The sequence below is a fragment of the Anopheles moucheti genome, chromosome 2, assembly GCF_943734755.1.
Source record: "Anopheles moucheti chromosome 2, idAnoMoucSN_F20_07, whole genome shotgun sequence".
NCBI classification, from domain to species: Eukaryota; Metazoa; Arthropoda; class Insecta; order Diptera; family Culicidae; genus Anopheles; species Anopheles moucheti.
In genome coordinates, this window is record NC_069140.1 from 87,528,339 (window position 1) to 87,549,829 (window position 21,491).

General features: G+C 42.7%; 3 protein-coding genes across 4 annotated transcripts in view; 1 reads left to right on the top strand and 2 right to left on the bottom strand.

Moving 5' to 3' along the window:
- Positions 1–118: 118 nt before the first annotated feature.
- LOC128298405 (ribonuclease H2 subunit C-like) lies at positions 119–730 on the bottom strand. Its single transcript, XM_053034156.1, has 2 exons — positions 577–730; positions 119–513 (listed from the first exon to the last, which is right to left on the bottom strand). The coding sequence occupies exons 1-2, from the start codon at positions 728–730 to the stop codon at positions 212–214; spliced, it is 456 nt and encodes a 151-aa protein (XP_052890116.1). The 3' UTR covers positions 119–211.
- A 1,398-nt stretch (positions 731–2,128) lies between these two features.
- On the bottom strand, positions 2,129–2,647 carry LOC128298615 (ribonuclease H2 subunit C-like). The gene is made up of 2 exons (XM_053034383.1): positions 2,494–2,647; positions 2,129–2,430 (listed from the first exon to the last, which is right to left on the bottom strand). Exons 1-2 carry the CDS (start codon positions 2,645–2,647, stop codon positions 2,129–2,131), a joined length of 456 nt encoding a protein of 151 aa, XP_052890343.1.
- A 540-nt stretch (positions 2,648–3,187) lies between these two features.
- LOC128309498 (E3 ubiquitin-protein ligase SMURF2) overlaps positions 3,188–21,491 on the top strand; it is a 39,368-nt gene continuing 21,064 nt past the window's right edge. Inside the window, exons 1-3 of one of the 2 annotated variants that reach the window (XM_053045905.1) lie at positions 3,188–3,243; positions 7,266–7,817; positions 9,884–9,922. In XM_053045905.1, the coding sequence (XP_052901865.1) occupies positions 7,763–7,817; positions 9,884–9,922 (94 nt within the window). In that variant the 5' untranslated portion in view covers positions 3,188–3,243; positions 7,266–7,762. The remainder of the gene's footprint in view (positions 3,244–7,265; positions 7,818–9,883; positions 9,923–21,491) is intronic. The other variant, XM_053045906.1, reaches the window with a different exon arrangement.

Consider the following 21,491-nt stretch of genomic DNA (forward strand, 5'->3'; position numbering starts at 1 on the left):
CTAATTTTCTACTACATTTCAACTACAAAATGTAACAACATTGCAAACAAATATGTCACTATATGTAAAGAAAGTACATAAAAGATACAGAAACGATAGATCGGTGGTAATAATGTCGTTTAACTTTAATTTTTATTTTGTTGGATTTACACCCGATGCAAGACAGATACGAAAATAAATAGAGCTATATTACAACACACAACTCTGTCCATCAGTGGCCATTCTTAATATTCCCTTCCGGCGCTTTTTTCACCTCAACTTCATCTGCATCGGCATGTAGAACTTCCGATAGTTGCAGCCAGGCAAGTGCTTTAGCTAATGGATCGTTCCTCGACGGAATACGGTCATAATTCCAGTAGGTGAATTCTCGAAAAGCTCCCGCAAATGTAAGCGTCCTATCATCGTCGGCCGAAAGTGGTCTCTTCGTCTCCTGAAACATTACACCCGTGTAACCTTCCGGAAGGATTGTAACTTTTCCCTGCAGCGGATATCCTCGGAGAGCATTACGCAGTGCTGCAACGAAACGAAACGTTTATCAGGGAGGTGAGCAACAACAATACGGGAAATGATACACACTTCCATCCGGCTGTATTTCGGCGTATGGTGTAAAAAACTGCTCCAGATTAGCCGGTCCGTCGCCGTTGATCGTAGCTGGGATGTATTGTAGCTTGGCCGGCTTGTTCAAGCTGTTTGTAACATCCTTCGGGCTCAACTTCAAATTAATTGCCATATTTTAATCTTTGCAAACGCAAACGGTGCTGATTTGCCGTACCGTACCGACACCGTATTTGCCAACCGGATCAGGACCGTATTGTAGCGCTGAATGCACATAATTTCCTCAAAAACAGTGGACACTTCGTCATATCAATTAAGGCATCATGCATCGATTCGACCGCCGTGCCAGAAGCGGTGTTTGCAGCAGAGGTGAAGAAATTGCAGGATTTGCAGGATCGGTTCGCAGGATTGGAGTGGATTCTTTCTTAACCCATAAGAACTAATTTTCTACTACATTTCAACTACAAAATGTAACAACATTGCAAACAAATATGTCACTATATGTAAAGAAAGTACATAAAAGATACAGAAACGATAGATCGGTGGTAATAATGTCGTTTAACTTTAATTTTTATTTTGTTGGATTTACACCCGATGCAAGACAGATACGAAAATAAATAGAGCTATATTACAACACACAACTCTGTCCATCAGTGGCCATTCTTAATATTCCCTTCCGGCGCTTTTTTCACCTCAACTTCATCTGCATCGGCATGTAGAACTTCCGATAGTTGCAGCCAGGCAAGTGCTTTAGCTAATGGATCGTTCCTCGACGGAATACGGTCATAATTCCAGTAGGTGAATTCTCGAAAAGCTCCGGCAAATGTAAGCATTCGATCATCTTCGACCGAAAGTGGTTTCTTCGTCTCCTGAAACATTACACCCGTGTAACCTTCCGGAAGGATTGTAACTTTTCCCTGCAGCGGATATACACTTCCATCCGGCTATATTCCGGCGTATGGTGTAAAAAACTGCTCCAGATTAGTCGGTCCGTCGCCGTTGATCGTAGCGGGAAGTAAAATAAATAGAACTATATGACCGGCTTGCTCAAACTGTTTGTAACATCCTTCGGGCTCAACTTCAGATTTATTGCCATATTTTAATCTTTGCAAACGCAAACGGTGCTGGTTTGCCGTACCGTACCGACACCGTATTTGCCAACCGGATCAGGACCGTATTGTAGCGCTAAATGCATATAATTTCCTCAAAAACGGTGGACACTTCGTCATTTCAATTAAGGCATCATGCATCGATTTGACCGCCGTGCCAAAAGCGGTGTTTGCAGCAGAGGTGAAGAAATTGCAGGATTTGCAGGATCGGTTCGCAGGATTGGAGTGGATTCTTTCTTAACCCATAAGAACTTATTTTCTACTACATTTCAACTACAAAATGTAACAACATTGCAAACAAATATGTCACTATATGTAAAGAAAGTACATAAAAGATACAGAAACGATAGATCGGTGGTAATAATGTCGTTTAACTTTAATTTTTATTTTGTTGGATTTACACCCGATGCAAGACAGATACGAAAATAAATAGAGCTATATTACAACACACAACTCTCTGTCCATCAGTGGCCATACTTAATTTTCCCTGTCTGCGCTTTTTTCACTTCAACTTCATCTGCATCGGCATGTAGAACTTCCGACAGTTGCAGCCAGGCAAGTGCTTTAGCTAATGGATCGTTTCTCGACGGAATACGGTCATAATTCCAGTAGGTGAATTCTCGAAAAGCTCCCGCAAATGTAAGCGTCCTATCATCGTCGGCCGAAAGTGGTCTCTTCGTCTCCTGGAACATTACACCCGTGTAACCTTCCGGAAGGATTGTAACTTTTCCCTGCAGCGGATATCCTCGGAGAGCATTACGCAGTGCTGCAACGAAACGAAACGTTTATCAGGGAGGTGAGCAACAACAATACGGGAAATGATACACACTTCCATCCGGCTGTATTTCGGCGTATGGTGTAAAAAACTGCTCCAGATTAGCCGGTCCGTCGCCGTTGATCGTAGCTGGGATGTATTGTAGCTTTGCCGGCTTGTTCAAACTGTTTGTAACATCCTTCGGGCTCAACTTCAAATTAATTGCCATATTTTAATCTACGTTGCCGTAGCAAACGTTTAGAGGGGCATTTGTAAACCAAAACAAAATTGTTGAATTACAAGCGGGGTTCGTTTCGCGCGTTGATCTTCTTTTTCCTCTCGTGTCCTTCTTCCCGGATGATTGAGGTTTTTAGATATATCTAATATAAAATTATTGTATCGTTAATTAAATAGCAATAATTATTGGAATAAAAAAGAGAACATTACTTTTCTTGTTGAATAAATGTTTAGCACAGAAACAGAATGAAATTATTATTTCGAAGCCCTTTCACAAAAAAAGGCATTCCCTGAGGTAGTCAATTCCCCAATGAAAACGTATATTTTGACAGTAGAATGCACCACAGCACCAGACAGTGACAGCGGACGGTAAACACCGAATCCACCGTATGATCGCACATAGCGTGCGGCTTGTGCGAGAACGAGAGCAAATGACTTGCTGTAGATTATCGCAAAATACCAGTCCAAACCGTTTCGTCGAAGTGCACTTGTTCTGTGTGTGTTTATACCATCGTTAGAAGTGCGTAGAGTAGGTTGGTCGCCGTCGGTCAGTAATTGTGCTGCAGCGTATTCGTGTGCGCTACTTGAGTGAGTTCTTTTTGGGGAGTGTTATCAAATGGGCCCGTACGAATGTGTTCTTTTATCCCCCCATTCAGGGGTAGTGCGTGTGTTACTGGAGATGAAGATGCCAGCCAAAAATGCCCACCTCAGTTAGATCCGTCCGCTAAAGGGGATGTTGTTGCGTTTCAGTGCCGTGATGTGTGTGCGATTGTGTGAACCCGTTCACTTGGCCAGTAGTGCAGTATATTCTCCTCGCCGTGCTGGGGTTTTAACGTGGTTGCCGTCAAACTGTGTGCTGTTTGGAAGAATCGTCTACGTGGTGCTTGATGGTGTTGTTGTTGTTGTTGTTGGGTTGGGCAGCTTCAATTGCATGCCTTGCTTCGGTTCTTAACAATCTTGATCAATTCTTGCGATTCTGTACCGTCGCCGTTGACGTAGTCTGTTCAATCGTAACCGACCACTCATCGTCGCTGTCGTTGTGTTTCTTCGCCTGTTTTTAACGAGCGGACTCTTCACGTCGTATACGGTACACACAAACACACCCGCCAACTGCCACCGGACACACGGGGCAAGTAGCAGCGCTGAAGCAACAAGCCAGCAAACGGGAACCAACAAGAGCAATAGCATCAGAACACCAGGCGAGGGCGACGCATCAGCAGAGTGTGCGTGCGCTAGTTCGCGGACCAACATCGAAGCGAGTCCCGTGGTCTCCGGAGGTCGGGGGTCTTTTCGTTCCTTTCATGCATACACTCGCCGATTGCCGATACTCTCACCACCCTTTCCACACCCTTAAGTTATGCGCTGCATCATCATTGATGGCTGGAACAGCGGTGTGTCTGTGTGTGTGTGTGTGTGTGTATGGGACAGACAGAAGTGGACACCCGTAACAGGGATCGCGAGGAGACGGGCCTTCGCTCTTTTGCTCGATCACTCGCGCGACCAAAGGCAGACGTACCTTTGTGTGCCCTGCGTGAAAGGGCTTGAAAGAGATACGACGACGCTGTGTGTGCTGGGCGGCCGTCACGCCTACACGCAAACAGCATGAAGAGTCGACCACACGACGACGACTACCACTACTACCAGGGGCGAAAGGGCCAGGACGGGTACGAAGAATGCGAAGAAAGGGTATACGACACAAAGCGGACCGCGCCGCTCAACGATCAAGGCAAATTAGCGAAACAACCACAGGCGAGGGTGCAGAAGGCGCGCCGGCGATGGGTAGTTGGCGGTGGCGGCGATCGCAGAATATTTTTGCCCCGGTTTTTATTTTACTGTGGCAAACGATTAAAAAAACACAGACAAGGCGTAATTTGTTGCCTAATGTCATTTTGACAGCTATAGTTGACCATTTTTTGTTTACCTGCGTTGTAACCGATGGTGCTGAAACTTTCGCATTAATGTAACAGGTCGGCTGATAATTATTTGGCCTAACACATAGATCGCGCTAGTAGATTTAAATCCATATCATTTTTAGTTTGTACCAACCTTGAAACGAGTTCTGTCAAAATTTGACAGCACTCGGACATTAATGTAGTAAGATAGAGGATTTTTTCTGACGCAACTTTTGTGTTTTGAGTTGTCATGGAAAAGAAGTAATTTCGCGTTATAATAAAGTATTGCTTTTTGAAGGGGAAAAATTCAGTCGAAGCCAAAAATTGGCTTAATGAAGAGTTTTTGGACACTGCTTCACCAAAATCAATCATCAAATATTGGTATGCTAAATTTAAATGTGGTAAATTGAGCACTGAGGACGGTGAACACAGTGGACGCTCAAAAGAGGTGGTTACAGAAGAAAACATTTAAAAAATTCTCGAAATTATTAAAAGCCACCATAATGTGAAGTAGATCGAGATAGCTGACACTCTAAAGATGTCTAAGGAACGTGTTGGACATATCGTTCACGAGTATTTGGATATGAGAAAAACAACAACGATTTGATGATCCGGAGCAGTGTTTGGAGCTGTTTAAGCGAAATAAATCCGAGTTTTTGCGTCAATATGTTACTATGGATGAGTCTTGGATTCTCCACTTCACTCCAAAGTCCAATAGACAGTCATCCGAGTGGACTGGACGCGATGAACCTGCTCCAAAGCGGGGAAAACGCAACAATCAATTGGCAAGGTTATGGCGTCAGATTTTTGGGATTTGCAAGGAATAATCTTCATCGACTATCTTGAGAAAGGAAAGACCAATAATAGCGATTACTATATCAAGTTATTGGAGCGTTTGAAGGACGAAATCGCCTAAAAACGGCTACATTTGAAAAAAAAAAAAGATTTGTTTCATCAAGACAACGCACCATTCCTCAAATCAGCGAAAACACACAAACAATGAATTTCTCAGATCGCAAAACGATGCTCGCGGGGAAGCAATTTTCGTCCGATGAAGAGATGATCGCCGAAATAAAGGCCTTTTTTGAGGTAAGGGACAAATACTACTACAAAAATGGTATCGAAAAATTGAAAGACCGCTATAATCGGTGCACCACCTTTGAAGGGATGTATGTCGAATAAAAAAAAAATTACAAAGAAAAGTGTTTTACTGTCATAGGCCAAACAAGGTACCTGTGTACTGCTGCTGAGTACTGTGAAGAGAATGTTGATCTACAACATGCGAAATACAGCCAACCCTCTCATAACGAGTGCCTCTTTAACTAGCAAAATCTCGCATAATGAGCATTTGAGTTCCTTGAGATATGGAATGATTAGATGCAGTTCGGGTCATTGTAATCAGAGAACCCATCGTTAACGAACTTGTGAGGCAAAGCAATGGTATAGAATTAGTAATTAAGAACAATATCAACTGAGGCTTCTAATGGAGTAAATTCAAGAATAGAACCCTCTTAAAACCCTCGAATATTTTGTGGAGTTACTAATGTCATGTCATGGTAAATGAATTCAAAGAAACCTAGACTTGGTCAACCTAGACCTCTTGAGGTTGAGAAGAAAGAAACTTTCCATATTTGAACAACTTAATAAAGTGAAAAACAAATTACAAACAGTCCCCAAGATACGCGGTTTTTGGAAATTTTACAGCTGAATTAGTTTATAGTACAAAATCTAAGCAAAACGGAACAAAATTTTCGAAAATATCTTAATTTGTCATATAAAGCATTTGTTTTTAATTTATCCTAATGTATTCTTTCAAAAAGTTGCCTGATTAGCTGAATAAATTGAGTGCAGAAAAGGAAATTTACCATGTAACTTTGAAGTATAAACAATTTTATACTCTGTCTCTGGGGAACTATCTATACCGCTACGTTGGAGATTGATCACTGTCTAATACATCCGTTTAGTTCGGTTCATTCAAAATCTGATCAGCCAAAGGGATGATTTCTGAAGCGATAATTGGGTAACGGGGCACGGCATGTAGCTTCACCTTCAGAAAGGGGGCACGACCATCAGAATTGTCAAAGGAAGGGGGGGAACACATCAATGAATGTGCGAAGAACTCGTCGCCATTTCTTCATCCATTGATGATCGTACACCATCACCATCGTCGTCATTATTGGTTCGGCAAACAACAAGTGTGAGGCACGCGGCGTAACAAAAAAGTATGTCTAGCTGCAGGGTAGATCGGGTGGCAATAGTGGTGACATGGACTCATATAGCCATAGCACGAAACGAAACTGTAGTGGTAGCTGTTCGCGCCGTGTAGGTAGACAGTGGTGGTGCGTTGTTGTAGTTGCACCGCTGGTGCTGGAGAAACAACAAGGCTCACAAACGACGGCTTGTGGAAGCTTGTGTGAAGAGGCACACGTTTTTGTGCCGATTCGCGAACGGTGTTGATGATGACGATCATCATCGATCATCATCATTACGATTATGTATATATCTTTTAGCATGCGGGAAGTGCATTGCTAAGAGGGAAGCAAATAGATACACACAAACATGGGGAAACAAATCTACCTCTCGAGGTGAATCGAAACCCGCCTGACTCGACTACGATTGGTTTCGCTCTCATCGCTCATCGTCCGTTGGTTTGTAGTCATTGTAATTAGTGTAATTGTGATCGTGATTTTTTGCTGTTGTTTGATTTTGTTTGCGTAGCGTTCCGAAGGGAAGAAGGAAGAAAGATAGTAATAATAGATGATTGTGTAGCTATAGTGTGGCAGAAAGTGGGCGATTCTAGCAATTTGCAATTCGATTGTCTACCCACAGAACAGCGAAAAAGTGAAATTTTGTACGAAGCTAAGTGCGTGTGGTGATAATACAAAAAAAGTGCATCCATTCGGGATCGATAAGCAAGCCAGTAACGTCAGTGTGATATTTCGTATTCGATCGATAAGCTGTGAGGGCCACAGTTTAGCGGGCCGGTGTCACTAATGTTCCGCCGTCGACGACGACGTTGGGGCGAGATCGTTTCGTAGACCGCCACTGCGGTAAGTGTGCGGGCGCGGTTGTCCAGTGTACCGGAAAGAACGGAGGATCGATATAGAACCGGAGTCGGAAAACCCCGGTTTGGATCCATTTTCCACGATCACGATCGGAGCGCGAGCGGCCAAACGTCATCAGTCCCCGTCGTCTGCGCGGACAGGACCGTCACGATGAACAAGCTCGAGTACTCGCGGCGCAATGGCACGCAAAAGATCCGGATTACAAGTGAGTATTAAGGGAGTTGCACGTTTGCGTGCTAAACAGTTGTATAGAGTCTCGTAATATTTGCTGATATAATAGTTCTTAGTTTTGAATTGCATTTTAAGCATGGCGCAAACCACACTTCCATTGTGTCATCAGGTCACATTCGTATTTACGTTTGCATTCACACATCTTCGTTCGTACCTGTTCCATTCAACAAAACACGCATTTAACGTGCGCGCGCCTGTGTGCGTGTGCTGCATAATGCATTATGCTATTACAGTGCGTAACAAAACTATAGCAGCAGCGGTATTTCTGAAAATAAACTAAAAAAATGTTATTCAATTTAAATGATTTCAAGAATTTCATTTTCCAAAAGAAGTCACATTTTTAAGATCTTTAGACATTGAAGGAATCATTAAAAATGTGAAATCAAACTGTGATAAATATTGATTGAATTGTCGAATCATGGCTTTGACTTTGGTATTAAAGCCGTACAAGGTAATGGTGTGATCTTCATGAAGAATTGGTCGTCGTCTAGACGTTGTTTAATAGGAAAGTAATGCTTGAGACCAGAGACAGATAATCGATCCGTCTTGGTAGTAGAATTCAGTAAAACTCAGTCTCAGATTTGAGTGGATGGCAAATATTCTACGACAAAAATGCCAGAATTAATTAAACAAACTTCAAATGCGTGCGTATACAAAAGCACAACATGGTAACAGTCCCCTTGGGCGTAAAAAAAGTGCATTAATTGTGTAACAGACTGTCGACCACCGGTCTAGGACAGGACAACTTACCGCTTCAAGAAAAGACAAGATCATGTTCCTCGCATTGTCAGGGGATCGGACGAAACCAGCACCACACACACACACAGACACACACACACACACACCCGCTCACGCACATACAGCCAGGAGCATAAGACAAAATGCTGTCGAATGCTGTAATTACGGGCGATTGGGTCGGATGAAGGCGATCGTGTTTCCAGGTATCTCGACCGGTCAGGTATCGAAAAACTGTGGACGACGATCGGCACTCGAGCAGCAGCGAGAGAAAAAAAATGTATCTCGTCCTTTTAACTTAAACACAGCTATCCAACTCCGCTGCGGCCGGAATTGTTCCATGCGCGAACGGGAACGAACGAACGGAGATGGGTAGAGGCATTTTTGTTGTTGTTGTTGTTCCTCCCCGGTCCCTATTTTCGACCGTGTCCGGCTCCTGCCGGGAACGGTATTTGTGGGTTTGCCAGACGGCAGGAATTTTCGAATTCTTCGCTGTCGTGTGGAGTTTGCAGTCGAAAATATGCTACGTTTGAAGTTTTAATATTTATGCACCGGTGTATAATTCGTCTGGGACGGTTTTTTTGTGGAGGTATTCGTTTCAATACGAGTGTCTATTTGTGTGAGAATTTAAGGTTATAAGTAAATAAAGCTCTAACAGAAGAGAAATCATGCATTTGGGCTTGTTCTTCTTGGTAGTACAAGCTTAGTTAGTTCTGCCATGTTTAATCCAGCATCAATACCACTAAACCACAGGTCAGCTCAATTTCGTACCAATTTTAATAAAATCCTCAAGGTAGTTCTCGAGATACACATGGTATAAACGATTTCGAAACTCAGTGATTTTTTTTACACAAAATACCAAGTAAAATACATAAATGTTGGATAAAAGCCTTCACTAATTACATTATTGTTTTAATAATAAATATTCAACGTCAGTTTTAGTGTTATCTTTAAAAAAAAACCCCGAAAGCTAAGTAATGTGCTGAAATGTTGAATGAACTGTGAGCAAAAAAAGGAAGTTTAACTCTATGACTTTAAGGTATAAACGAAATTACACTTGGATTTTAATTACGCGTATCTTGAGACACGCATATCTTTGTGGTCCACAATTAAAAGTGTATCTCAACGGATAACCTGGACGTAAAAATCAAACGAATTTCAATTGTTACAGCTAATGTTTAAACAAAATCATCAAACGTTCGTCCAATAGGCTAATATTCTAATCATTTTTATACACTTTAATGTTGTCTTTGTTTCTGCATCATCTGATTAATTTCCCCCTTCTTTTCTGCCTTCTACTTTCAGTTCTCTGCGCCCGTAATCTGGCCCGGAAAGACTTGTTCCGTAAGTTGTTGTTTTTTTAGATCGTTTCGACGTTTCGCTATCATTGGTGATAAAGAGGGAAACAAATTACCATTCACCCAGCATCGCAATACCATCTCTCGTGCTTGTGGTATTCGGTTTTGCCCAGTTTCCAGTTTCAAACAACCACCTGGTCCCTCCACGCAATGGGTGTGTATGTACGAGAAATTGTGTCATTTCATGGAGGTGACAAGGTGTGTGTACCGCACCGAGCCGGTGGCGCACGAATGGAATGTTATCTGTGTGAATACAGCTTCCGCTTTCATTTTCTTCCGTTTTCATCCCGTCATTGTCCACGGCACAACGGCACAACATTCCTGTAGAACGCCGTGCATCCAGCGTGCGCAGCCGGTGGGAAATCGCTTTCCATCTTTATTTTGCACTATTTCGGAAGGGAAAGCCAACACGCCAACGCCCCCCAGAGCACCGGTTTGAGGTGGTTTTCCTTTATGTCAAACGATAAATAGGGACATTTTTCGCATAGATGAAGATAACTTCATCTTCTCCCGTAGCGTTTGCCGCTGTTGCTGCGTTATGACAATGGCGCACAGAGTGGATGCTTGAGCGAGCAAACATTTTCCGCCAATTCCTTCCTTTTTGTGCGAGAACCTCGAAGTTTGGAGTGGAGTTCCTTATAAGAATTCCCCGTTGCGGAATGTCTCACTCCAGGTTGTGGTTTGTATTCACCATGTTTTCGCGACGTTTCGAAAGATGAAAGGATCACAATGGGCTGAGAGATTTGTGCGAGGCCCTGTGCAGGGTTTGAACGTTCGTGAAAATCTTTCCTCGACGCAAATTAGTTGTCACACCGGTAAGGCACCGGAAAAACGAGGCTGTTTCATCCAGCAGGCGTCGATTATCGAACGTAAACGCATGCATCCATATGCATTACGTTCCGTTTTCTCCGGTCAGCGTAACGGTCCGCTGAGCATAAAATCCAAATGACCAAATGCACACGGTGCCGCGCTGCAGGCAGGCAGGCAGGCGATCATTCAACTCCGTGTCGCGCGCGAAAGGAAAAACAAAACCGATTTGCACTGAACCGAACCGAGGTTTGCGAGGCGATTGGATGTTATTTCGCACCGCAGCGCCGTTGCAATTGTTCAATTCGCCCCAAAGGTGGTCAGCTTCTGGAGGTGGTTTCGTTATGGGGGATTTGTTTTTTTTTTTCGCAACGGATTACTGTAATAGATACAGTCTGTTCTGGGTTCACTTTGCCGTCCATGATTAGTGATTCCACCCTAAAGATGTTGTAGCAAATGTCGGATGAAGTTACTCATGTGTGTGGACTAGACAAGACTGTGTGCGTGATCTTGCTATGGGTTGGTGCTTATTAAGAGCTTTTTTGGGGTTTAAAAAACTTCGAAACGAGCTTTTGGAAGGGTGTTGTTGTTAAACGTTGTTGTCCTCTTTTTTATTTACGCTTCAGTAAATTCTTTCCAACTGTAAATGGAAATATTTGCAACAATTTGTGGCTGCATGCGGTCTTTTTTTGTGGTTGCAAATTTTATCCATCATCTGACGCTCATTTAACCGCTCCATCTCAGGGTTATTTGGTTGTAATTTTACGATATCATTTCCATCCATTCCAGTGGTTACACCGATCGAATCGATCACACGGTGTGCATTTTATTATGGTTCGGCACAAAAGCGCAACCAACAACGCGCACGTTTCAATCAGCTGCCTGATTTTTATGCTGCAACGTTAAAGCTCGATTTTTGCAATTTTTACAACCAACCAAGGTCACGAGCGTTTGAGACGGATTAATTGCCGCCAGCCCACTCCACCCCCCCCCCCCCCCCCCCCCCACGGCACAACCATCGGTGGCGGTTTGAATGGTGGAATGTGTACGTTTATCGGCTTCGATCTTCGGATAAATTTTTCAGTTTCAAACCAAACCAACCGTGTAACGACCGGGCGAACGCAAGCGTTAGGTTGGGGAGGGTTCCGAGCTTTTCCGAGAGTTTGGTGCGTGCGCGGGGTGGTGCAATGTTTGATGTGTAGGTTGTGTTTTTTTATCTTCTTTTTTCCCCCCTCTTTTTGCTGTAATAGTTTGGAATGTTTTAACATGGGGAAATAAACGGGTATTGTGGTTGTAATGAGCAGCCATCGATCAGCATGGTAACGCATGTTCGATGTGTTACCAGAAGTAGGTAAACCTTCATGTGGATGATAATAAATGTTGCTGACTGCTGTACACCAATAGCGATAGTGATTGCGTTACGAATTAGCGGAAGTCACTCACCAGTTAGAAGAACATAACATATATATGGTCAAAACTATACGATAATAGTGAGTGGCTTTTGGCTCATAACAATGGCCCACAATGGCCCAAAAATAACTTCCCTAAACTTTTGCCCATTATTACGGTGCTTTTGGACCCGAAAGATGAACTCGCGGAAGGAGATCATCAGAATAGAGCTAAACGAGATCATTCGAGACTCGGTAGACTCTGGGATGAAAAGGTGATCGTATCTTTGAAGTTGTCCAAAATTTCACTTAAACCTGATCGTAAGTTAATTGGGAGACCAGTGTTGATATGGAGTTAATTAACTACACTATATAATATTGTTAATTTTAAATTATTTATGTTATAAAATAATCTGAATATTATAGCTTGTAATCGATTTGCCTTGCCGTAGTGGACTTATCGACGACATCTTACGACTTGTATTGTGAAATCGTTTTTGGCGATCTACACGGCCAAAGAAGATTATTAAGGAGCAAATAGAGAGAGACACGTGAAATCTCGTTAATCAAATCTGGCAAACTGACTAACAATCAATCTACGATATCTCCTGTCTACAGCCCAAAATCAGCAGTATTACAACGCCTTGCAGCTCCGTTCTGTTGGTCACGTAATGCGAACCGATACCAAACTACCCAAATCGTAGACCACTTTTCCATTAAGAATTCATCGGTTTTGGAGCAAGCTTTAGACGACCCAGCCTAACTAAGTTCCCCACAGGGGTACCACAATGCATCCAGACATGTAGGACATAATGTTTCATCGATGAAATGATGCTTCCCAACGTACTACCTGCATTGAATTCGCGCGTCATTCGCACCCAAAGGGGTGATTCATCTGTCCTGTGGCAAGTGGAACCTCACCTTTGATCGGGTGAGGTTTCTTCGCTTTTGTACTATCCCTGTCCCGCAGGTTGTGTTGGACTGTGAAGGTCGATCAGTGTCGTCGGGTGGAAGAGGGGATCGACAGAGGTGCCTTAAAGCCGTGGCGCTTTCGGGCTCTGGCGCTTGGTGGTTTAAAATGAGTACATCGTCTCACTCGATTCGCCCAATCGTCGCCGTGTTCGTATGGCGGGTGCGGTGTGTAAGATCAATGACTTTGATCGCGAATTGTTCGAATATCTTGTGCGCTGCGGTAGAACCAACCCGGGATGCGGTGATGAGCTGTTGATACGTGGGTGCGGGTACGAGGAAATGAACTTTCGCCCATGGCGCCAACCGAGCGCCACGGTTTCGTGGGATTGAGTTCCTGTGCCTTTTTTTTGCTTGCTTTGCTCGCCCGTTGTTTTTAACCGTGCTTTGCTAATTTTAGTTCGCGCCACCCATACGCCGGCGTTGCTATTCGTCATCTTTGCCCATTTACCATGCCCGTTTTACACCGTGTGTGTTGCCGCCTTGCACATATTACGATGTAAACCTGTTGGCAGCGAAAGGATATTATTATTGTTTGGCAACTGTGGGTTGCGGGTGGTGGGATTTGTTGTTTGCTAAAAGACGCCGCGATCGTTTTGTTGGCAACAGGCAGAAGAACGTTTTGAGGCGCTGTTTTTTTTGTGGTAGAAGAGCGCTGAAGAGTGATAGAGAAGAGAACCTGTATTTAATAAAAATTCCCAGTGTTTCGGCCGTTATCCGACCCGAGGTTTCGGTACTGTCTTTATCGGTTTATTGCTTTATCTCGTGCTGTTTTTTTATGTGTGTGCTTGCTTGCGTATTATCAGTAGCTCCAGTTATGATTGATTTTTTACCTTCTATTTCGGTCGGCTTTCAGAGCTGAGTATCACGCTTCTCCCCTTATCGTCCCAAGGCTATGGAGGGCCGTGTACCACCACCGTTACTAAACGTACGCAATTTTGCGTAACATTTTTTTGCGACGCCGTCCGTCGTCACCAAGTGTCTGATTGATTTTTATTGTTGGTGTGTGGATTGGAAATTGATGCATCATCAGTTGCACCGTAATGCGGCGGAGAGTGTGCTTTAAGTGGTGAAGCGACCGGCATGATTCATTCAGCACGTATTTAGAGTGCATTAGCACATTTGTTTGCTATAAACAAGGAAATATTATAGCATTATGGCAACCTTTTCGCGCTGTGGATTGAATAATAGTGTACAGGCAGGACTCGCGATGCACTATTATAGCGGAATGCTATAATTTGAGAAAGATCTGCCTACAGGATACGTTGGGATATGCTATAATCCGGAAAAAACTCGCGTAAGTCGAATCCTGGTGCAATTTCGTTTTCTACTTCAAAGTCACAGAGCCGACTTCTTTCTCTGAACTTAACTTATTCAGCGAATCAGATCATTTTTAGACATAATACATTAAAATAAATCGAAAACAAATGTTTTATATGGCAAATTCAGGTATTTTCGACTAATTTTTCACCTTTTTGCTGGGCCTTGTTCTACAAACTAATTCAGCTGTCTTATTTCCAAAAACCTTCCATGAATCTCGAGGATGCATGAATCTTCGGTATTAAGATTCAGATTCATTTATTCAGTTCAAAGATTCATTCAGACACATGAATCTGAATCTGAATTACCCAACACTAATGTTGTTGTTTCTCTGTATGTTCTCTCTCTCTCTCTCTCTCTCTCTCTCTCTCTCTCTCTCTCTTTCTCTCTCTCTCTCTCTCTATAAGTTCAGCTTTTCTCTTGATTTTTTAAAAGGCAACATTACCAAAATTTAAAAAAATAAATGTTTTTTTCACAAAATAGAAGACATTTTGAAATAATCTTTTACCTTTTGACCTTTTTTTAAATTGGACTGTCTCATTTTCATAAACTGCATATGAACTAATCCACGTATAAGAGGAATTGTGTATATTTGTTTTATTTTGCTTTGCTCTATAACTTACCTAACTCTATAACTGCTGGATTTGACATATCCGGATATTGGTGTTGCGTGGATCTCCGTGTTCTTTTTATATTAATTCTATCTCAGGCACAATCAATTCCTGAAAATTATCTTCAACCCCGTAAAGGGTTGACATCCCTTTTTTTCATTTTCCATAAAAAACCGAACTCCAGTTAGAATAAAAATATGAATCATTTTTGTATCGCATCGCAAAATCGCTTTCAGTAAAGTCCCGTCCCGTCGGAAAGGAATCCATTATCCCGGGGTTTAACTTTTTTTTTTTTGGTCGGCCCCATTTTGTGCTGATTGTGCATCCCGAGCTTCGCCACTCATCGTGCAACCGTCCGATCGCGGGTCCCCTCGCGGGCACGGCTGGCAGCACACACAAACGGTTCGGCGATTTGTTCGCCCGTTGCACCGGCGGATCCCATGCCGATCTGTCCAATTAATTAGAGTTATGGCATTCCATTCGCTTGCCATAAATTCGCATTGCTACGCAAAACGGTTTGGGGTGGGCACACAGGAAGACGCGGGCGCCTGGTGATGTATGCAACCGAACACACACACACACACACACGAGGTCGAAACGGCAACGTGGGGAAATGTTTAGTGGGCGAGTGTTTTGTTGCGAGTTCTGTTTAGCTAAAACGGTGGTTGTTTGGTGGCAAAAGATGCTGCCACGGTGCGCTCTCTGCATATTTAAGGTTTTTTTTTGTGTTGCTTTGCTTTTGCACAACCCCGATCCTCCTCGGCGATCCTCGACCCTCCTCGGCAGGGTACAATGTGGTATGGCCAAATGGACGGTGTTGCAGCCGCGTTGAGGGATGATGGAGAATCGCTAAATTAATCTATTCACAGCTTGGTTTTGTGCGCTCTGCTCCACATTCAAGTCCGGGGCAGGAACGAGTTTCGCACTCCCCCTACCCGGGAAAACGGGCACTGACTCATACGGACACCCCCCCCCCCCCTCCCCCCTTTTTGTCCGCAATCGGCAAATTACGTCGTTTTTTGAAGCACCCGGGTGGCATATGCATGTCTTTATCCACGAAAGAGTGGAATAAAAAATAAAATAAAATAAATTACACCAAAAAGGAAGCGAAATGCGAGGGGGACCTTTGAATGTCCTCGTTCGGTGCGCGTATATGTGTCTGCCGTCTAGACATTAGAACTCCCATTGATGATGGTAGGGTAGGGGCAGCAATTCGGGATGATGGTGTGATGTGGGACGTCAGGGAAGGGAAAAAGGGTCACACGAATGTGGGACAAGGGGTTTTGGTCGCACACTGTACAGACAACACAGCCGCACCGAGCCTAAATTGCCAATGTCCCTTGCGTTGTGGTGCGTGTGTCAGGAGGATCAGGTCATAAACAATAAGGACACCGAATCGGGGCGTGTGGACAATTGGGCCTCCCCAATTCGTTTAAAATTTCTTGTCCCCAGACGATGATGGGGTTGTGTTTAGTTTAGGGGTGAGATTTGCTGGACGGCAATAAACTAGGAAAGACCTTGGCTTGAAGGACGACTCGGTGGCGTCGAGAAATTCGCTATGCAAGTACCACCGTTCGCCCATGTGCTTGGTGGAGATAAGACTGTGCTAAAACAATATTGATTAGATTTTCGATCAATTTTGGGATTGTTAGTATTAAGCAAACGATCATGAGTGTGAAGAGTTTTCCAGTGTTTGCGGATGCACTGGTGCACTGTCAGAATAGGAAGGAATAAACTGGAATACAGTGCGTTCCAGCGTTTCCTATGCACTCTTAGCTGTGCTATAATTTTCATGCTATAATATTTTACCCCTTCTCAATGTGACACAATAATTATAGCAACGATAAAAATTCAAACAAACAGCAGCAGATTCCCCTTTCCATTCTCATAAATTTCATTCTGCTGCTGCTCCTGCCTAAATCCCATTGCATACCACCTTACGCTAACTTGCCATTTGTTTGCCGACAGATGAGTAAGCGGCTAGAAAAAGAACATCGGGGAAGCATCGGGGCGGGTTTGGATGTTCCGTTTTTTTCTTCTTCTTCTGCTTGCTTCTTAGTATTTTTTGGCATCCTTCGCCCGCCCGTTAGAAAGTGATCTTATGCCGCGGGTGTGACGATGTAGTAGCGGCGACGTCAAGACGCGCCCGGATCGCCACCCAGCTCTAGTGTAAGTGGTGCGGTGTGTCGGATGTGCGCGTTCCCCCTCCATCCCACACGGGGCTTCTGGTGTAATGTGGGGCGGGCTGCAGAAAGGGGGATGAAAAATAAATTTTGCTAAGCGCCAGTGAAGCGCCACTGGCTGGCTGGTCGTTTGTCGCCGCGACGTCGTGCCTGCGAAGCACTGGTCCGCCGCACCCCTCCCCATCTCGGCTATCCGGCGTCGTCCGAGGCACCGAATGTATTCGCCACCAACATCGTCATAGATTCTTCTGACTGATGTCTGATGATGCTTGTAGGCAGGGTGGATAATAGAGTGAGCGTGGTGTGCGGTATGCATGCATAACACCAAAAACCGACGGGTAGGACGTTCTTTACGTGATGTTTTCTTTTTCGCTGTTAGTTAATTCGGTAAAGTCGAGATTTTCCACCCCCGGGATGGGGCACGTTCGACGCCACGACGAAGCTTCTTGCCGCTGGCGCTAAAGGATGTTGTGGTTGCTTTTTGTTTTGTCACCCCAAGCGAGATGTAGCGAATAGACACAGTTTGCTAGTAGAAAATTGGCGATCGTACAGCCGGCCCCCGAAACCTGATGATGTTGTTGATGATATGGTGATGGGGTTCTTCGTACGTTACACCGATCCGGATCGCAAGGGCAAAGCGGCATGAAACTGAGACCTCAAATGGAAAAAAAGGATAAAGGATATAATATCATCACGGCACGGCGGTGATGTTGTTTTGGATGCTCCCCATCTCGTATCGCTCTGTATATGATGAGGTAATAATATCTTAACGGTTCGTCACGTTGTAGATCGGTTTATGGATTAAAGGGGAGTATTATTGCTCTTTCTCTTCCTTCGTTTTCGTTTCCTTTTTTTTGTACTGTATTTTCTGTGAAATGTGATCCTTACCGTGGCCGTCATTTTGTTGATTTGACGCACCGGGGGTGGTTTTAATTGCTAAACCGTGTGGTGGGTGCGTTTTATGTAATGCTTTACTACCGAAAACAGAATTCATTTCATGCCGTTGTTTTGGTAGTATCAAGTGTAAGTATAATATGTAGATTAATGATTAATTTGCAGTACGAACGATGTGCAAAGGAAAGAAATATTTACAAGCATCACAAATGCTGTGTTAAATAATTGATTTTGGTACAATTAAATATTATTTTTGTTCAAGTATAATCGCAATTGAGTATTCACTTTCGTATTAATAATTTAAACAAATAGGAAAAATATTTATAAGGTTAAAACAGAACATATGAACCAAAAGCAGATAAGTAAATTTTTGATTTGGTATTACGTATTTTTATAAATTATTTCTTTCAAAATGTTTTTCGGATTACTAAATAGAATAACACGAGCAGTGATGGACGAGCTCTTTAACTGTACAGTATAAACAGTATTACAGCCATATGGATGCTATTTATGGCAGCTATTTTGGGTATCATTTTGGCATTTTAAATGATAAACTATAATGCGATACAGTTTGGTAATTCTCTTATCGTTTTGCCAAGTATTAACATACGTCCTATTAGTGTTTTTCATGATTAAGGTCAATAAATTATGTGATACTTAATATTTTCACGCATATAATTATATATGTTACGATATTATAGTAAAATTATACTATATTTCCTCTAAAAGAGCCTTATTTTTACATTCGGTCATATAAAGTTCGAAGTTAAGGTGCCTAATTAAAAACTAGAAATTTCTTTGTTTATTTGTGTGTGAACGTAACGCCAAAATGTTTGCTATAAAGATACGCTCGGAACTACTGTGATGATACTGTAATAGAGATTATAGTTCACAGTCATGATTGAAGGTAGGGTGCAATTACAGATGGTATCAAATGATGTTAGGCTTCTAGAGAACGCATAGTATCACAAGACATATATTTTAGTATTAAAATACAAGATTTCCTTTTTCTAAACTAATGTTTGAAGTATCACCATGGTGTGAATATTCAAGCCATAATTGGGTTACTTACCCTTGCTATAAAATAAAAATATTTTTATGAGATCTAAATCCTCTGGAAGGTGGTAAAATTCACTATGTTAAAAGGCAATTTAAACCCAATAATCTGACATTGGGTTAAGGTGATCTCCTGCAAGTCTATAAAACAAATTTATACTATCTCCACCGAAGATCTTGCACACGTTCACCTGGCTAACGTTAGGAATTATTTTTTGTTCGGAAAATTTGCACCTATTTTCCCTTCAGAGCTGGTGCGGAATTCTTACCCTCGGTTTATCGCCCAACGGATGGGAGACGGATGGGTTTGTTTATCCGATTCCATTCCACTGTACCACGCGGTGTTCTGCTACCCGCGCTCCGGTTCGTTCGTTCGTTTATTTAATTTCCTCCGCACTAGCAATCACTTTCCGGCTTGGAATGGAACGGCAGCCAGACACACTCACAGCTCTACCGAATTATGATGATATGTGCCGCTCCCGGGTCTGCGTCCAACCGGCCGCGTCTTTTTCCTTTTTGCCTGCTTGCGTATAACACACCGATCGACCACTAGCGCTTCAACCTGTCTGTGTGTCCGGCTGTATTTTTGCGTAGAGGCTTTTTTTCCTCCTCCTTCTTCTGCTACTACTACCACTGCCACTCTCGTGCGAGTATCGTTAGCAGTGACCGCGGTTGGGGAGGTCCGTTCCGCAGCGACCACGGTTCGTGACGGTATGTTGGCCGCGAATCGCTCTGGGGGTGATCAGTTGTGTTGAACGGTTTATTATTTTTTTTTTCGGCAACCGCTCAAAATCGGCCCATTCTTCTCGGCGTGTGTTTCGGTGTGAATGCTAACGGAAAATAACCCCTTCGGTGTGACGGTCTGCTAAATGCTTAGACCGGTGTGGTACATGTGCGTGTGCAATGCCATGCCAAAAAACACACACACCCGTTAAATAGTTCCCCCAAACCTCCGGTGTGGAGGAGAAGGAAAGCTAAATAATCATGCCTTTTTTTCTGGCCATTTCACCCCTTTCCGCAGACCTTGGGGGGTGGGATGTGGTTGGAACACTATGGGTGAAACAACAATACGCTAGCAATCGTCCAAACTAATGCGCGCAAAATTAACGTCTCGGGTCACAGGTCCGTTTTTGGCAATAGGTGTATAATATTTACACTCAAAGTGGGTGGTTATTATTTTTAGTTTAATTTTATTCTCATTACAAGAAACAGTATTTCGCTCATTTTATACAACCAGTTCCGCTTTGTTGATAATAGAAAAGAATAAAGTTAGTAGCTCTGTTATACGAATTGAGTTAACAAATGGGATTTTATTGTAGGCTAATGGTAATGAGTAAAAAAAAATACATGCAGTGATGGTCAGTTAAATATGGTTAGCGTATAATTCGCCATATTTTGATTTTCTTAGTTATGCTTTGTACTTAGTGACTAGTTTAAGATTTAGTAATAAACATTTTGATTATAGGCAGTCCTCGAAATACGCTATTATAGCGGACCGCTATAACTCGAGAAAAATCCGCGTATCTCGAATTTCCGCGTAAGTCGAATCCTGGTGCAATTTCGTTTATACCTCAAAGTCACAGGGTCGACTTCCTTCTCTTGACTTCATTTATTCACTGAATCAGGCGATTTTAAGAAAGATTACATTAAAATAAGATAAAACCAAATTTTTATGTGACAAAAAAAGGTACTTTTGACCAATTTTCACGTATTTGCTTAGATTTTGTCAAATCTGTCAAATTTTCAAAAACCGCGTATCTCCGAATCCGCGTATAAGAGGAACCGCGTATCTCGGGGACTGCCTGTACTATGAGCTGGACTTATAATCACTATGAGCTAGACTAATTATCATCAAAGATGAATAGACCCTTGATTTGACGTTTGTTTTAACAACGGTAATTATTAATTTTGTATACGTACAGATATAGGTATAAATATACAATCGCGGCAATAAATTTCCTCTAAATTTTTTCTTTTATGTTTCTGATCTTGTTGAAATCGAGAATCGAGAAGGCTGTAGTATTTCTTTAACATACAATTTGCCCTTTTTTCCATAACTTTTGAATTCAAATGCCGCTTCATTCTTTACAGTTTTTATTTTTCGTTTTATAAACTCAAGTACTAGTAACCATAGTAACCCATATTTCCACAATGATTTCGGGTGTTTCGTATATCTTTTTTTAAATCAAAAAAGGTTAATAAAAACCCTATAAAGCAATGTTTTCATCGAAATGTATTGAGTTTGCTAACTTGGACTTATTGTAATGACCACCACTGTGCCATCGAGCATTTATTTATTTTTGATTTAAAATTAGCATATTTTTTTG